The sequence below is a fragment of the Cibotium barometz genome, chromosome 10 (assembly GCF_041138505.1).
Source record: "Cibotium barometz isolate CiBa-2024 chromosome 10, ASM4113850v1, whole genome shotgun sequence".
Classification (NCBI taxonomy): domain Eukaryota; kingdom Viridiplantae; phylum Streptophyta; class Polypodiopsida; order Cyatheales; family Cibotiaceae; genus Cibotium; species Cibotium barometz.
The window spans coordinates 20,352,260-20,355,155 of NC_141055.1; the positions used below are offsets into that span (position 1 = coordinate 20,352,260).

At 44.7% G+C, this 2,896-nt stretch overlaps 1 protein-coding gene across 1 annotated transcript; it reads left to right on the top strand.

Annotated features, from left to right (window-relative positions):
- Positions 1–281: 281 nt before the first annotated feature.
- On the top strand, positions 282–2,363 carry LOC147634645 (uncharacterized). Its single transcript, XM_086803778.1, has 3 exons — positions 282–1,169; positions 1,374–1,546; positions 1,665–2,363. The coding sequence occupies exons 1-3, from the start codon at positions 426–428 to the stop codon at positions 1,783–1,785; spliced, it is 1,038 nt and encodes a 345-aa protein (XP_086659904.1). The 5' UTR covers positions 282–425; the 3' UTR covers positions 1,786–2,363.
- The last annotated feature ends 533 nt before the right edge of the window (positions 2,364–2,896 follow it).

A 2,896-nucleotide genomic window follows, 5' to 3' on the forward strand; every position in this document is an offset into this window, starting at 1 on the left:
AAATTGGGAGGAGGTGGTTTTTTTCACCAGTTCTAAAAAAAGGTTTTTTTGTGACATTGATGGGGTGAGTTGTTATTTCTAATTCTCCAGACTTTGGAAAAAAAGGTGCGTTTGTTTTACACGTTATTGCTGATGAGAATCTGAGATGTCGTCCAGCTTCACGCGGTTAGGGTCGGTAGAAAGATGAGCTGGATGTGCACGTGCGGGTACTCCGCCACACACGTGACACCTCCTATAAGAGGGGTGTAAGAACCGTCGTTGCTCTCTCAGAGTCTTTTGTCGTTGCTCGCTCGGAGAGTCTCTCTCTCTCTCTCTCTCTGTCGCTCGCTCTGCTCTCTCAGAGTCTCTTGTCGTTGCTCTCTCGGAGTCTCTCTCTCTCTCTCTCTCTGTCGCTCGCTCGCGCACGTGCACGCGCACGCGCAATTATGATTCTGCGTAGCTCCTCCTCCCCCATCCTCAGCTCTCTCACCTTTCATGCAGACCTGTTTCTGGAAGGCGCCGACCTTGAGAGAGCCCCTCACAGACAGGTTGTCCTCGCTCCTCAGCGCACTAATAGCAACAGAGCTATGCCCCTCCACAGCTCCTTCTCTCACCACGACGCCATGAAGTCCCTTCCTCGCATGCGCAGGGCCCATTCCGAGGGGGACCTGGAAGGCTTCGGCTGCCGGCAGGGCTCTACTGCCGACGAGAACGCGGAGAGTTGCTGGAGGCCTCATAGCAAAGGGGCCTTTACCATCTCAGAGGAGGACGACGAAAGAAACTACTCTTCTGATGTGAGCCCTGGCGTTGAGGAGGACTCAGAGATCAAAGCTTCTACTAAAAGGGTTTCGGCTATGGAGCCTCTAGTGTCAGGAGGGTTTCAAATGGAAAACGGCGAGTATTACAGTGGCGCGATGATGAGCTCCACAGGGCAACCCTTGGTGCGGAACTCCAAAGCGTGTCGGCCATTGACAGAGGGTGAGAGATCGGGACCCATGTACATGGCCAGCGGCCTAGGTGCATGCATGGCAGAAGGTGGAGGAAGAGGAGGCAGCCACCGCGGCGGCGGCGGTCCAAGCGGAAGCTTCCATGGCGATTCCAACATGACGGAGGCTTACTATCAGAAGCTTTTGCAAGCAGACCCTCAAAACCCTTTGCTTCTTCGAAACTATGCTCAATATCTCTCCGAGGTATTTTCTGTTCTTTGATACTTATGGGTCATGCATGCAAACATTTTCTTCTAGTGCTTTTCCAATCAAATCCATGCTTTGCTTTTCAGTCCTTCCATTTAAAACTATGCTTTTCTTCATCAAGTGCTCTCTTATGGAGAGCTCCTCTTTTGCCTTGTGCCTCTAGATGCTTGTTGACTCCTCTTATGCATGGTACTCAAACAGGCAAAGCATGATCACAAGAAATCAGAAGAGTATTACGAGCGGGCTATCTCGGCGTGTCCGGATGATGGAGAGGTGCTCTCTAAGTATGCCAAGCATGTGTGGGATGTGCACAAAGACTACGACCGTGCAGGGATTTACTTTGATCAAGCTGTGCAGGCCACTCCAGATGATTGGTAATTCATTTACATTGGAATTGAGCAGACTTGAAGTATTTTTAAGGGTTAGATCTCAGTGTTTGTATATTACACCCCAAGGCTGCTTTACTAATTGATTAATGTTATGTGATTACAGTTATGTTTTGGCATCCTATGCCTCGTTCCTTTGGGAGTCAGAGGATGATGGAGAAAGTGGTGCAGTTTCATCTCTGCATGGAGCAATTGCTGGACCTGTCCCCTTGATTGCTTCAGCCTGATGCAATTCAGCATTCAATTTTTGTTACTTGGTGCCCTTGTCTTACATTTATTGTTGTCAAGCTTGCATCCGCTGACATAATTTAGCACGATGTGCCAGATATGGAGTACCCATCATGGGTAGCATAGTTAAGAGTAATCCTTGAATGTGTGGCATAGCTTCTTCAGGATTGAGGCATTCATACAATTATCCCCAGGGCTATCATTAATTTTTTATATTCTTATGGCATTAACACATACCTCTTCTTGTACAAGAGAGCATGGGAATGATTTGCCTACCTCATCATGGGAATAACACCACTCTGCTCAGGAATGTAGAATATTTTACTAATGTGTTATTAGGGCCATTATACATCAGGTGCATGTTTGTTGGAACTTGAAGTTGGAACCTTATCCAAAAGTTCTGATATCTAAAGGGGATGTATTGTACGCTCTCTATATACATACATGCGTGCTTACAACAATACATACAACCGTACGTACACGCATACAATATGTGTATAACTATACAGACAATCATACATACACATATACAATATGTGTACATTATGTATGTATGCAATATGCATGCATGCATGTGTGTAAGAAAAATACACGGTTTCAAAGGCACCTTATGTTAGAAATGATATGGGCTGTACCATATGCCTCACCTTGTGAACATAAGTTGCAAACTAATTGGTGGAAACTTGAGTCCCTCATGTCGTGAAAAGTTTCTTGGGTCTATTATTTTGAGTGGATCTTATCCGTCATCCTTAGTTTATGGGTGGCAAGCCTAGTATTTATTATATGCTTGAAGTCTTACAAAGAAAAATATTCTACGATTATTAGGAAACTAAGAGAAGGTTGTGAGATCACATTCTTGAGGGATGTGTTCACATCCTTTTTTTTTTCTTTTTCAAAATGAGCAAGCTAGTTATAATTGCTATTTTTATCAAGGAAGTGTAACATTTCGTTGGCGTGGTGGAGACATGAGCTGTGATCTTAGAGACATAAGTCTAGAGGTAGGTATACCTAATATTGTAGTAGCCAATTAAAATAGACTTCTACGGACATATTCATGTGTAAAAGATTGTCTTGTCACACAATTTGTACTAGTAGTAAATTTCAAGGAAA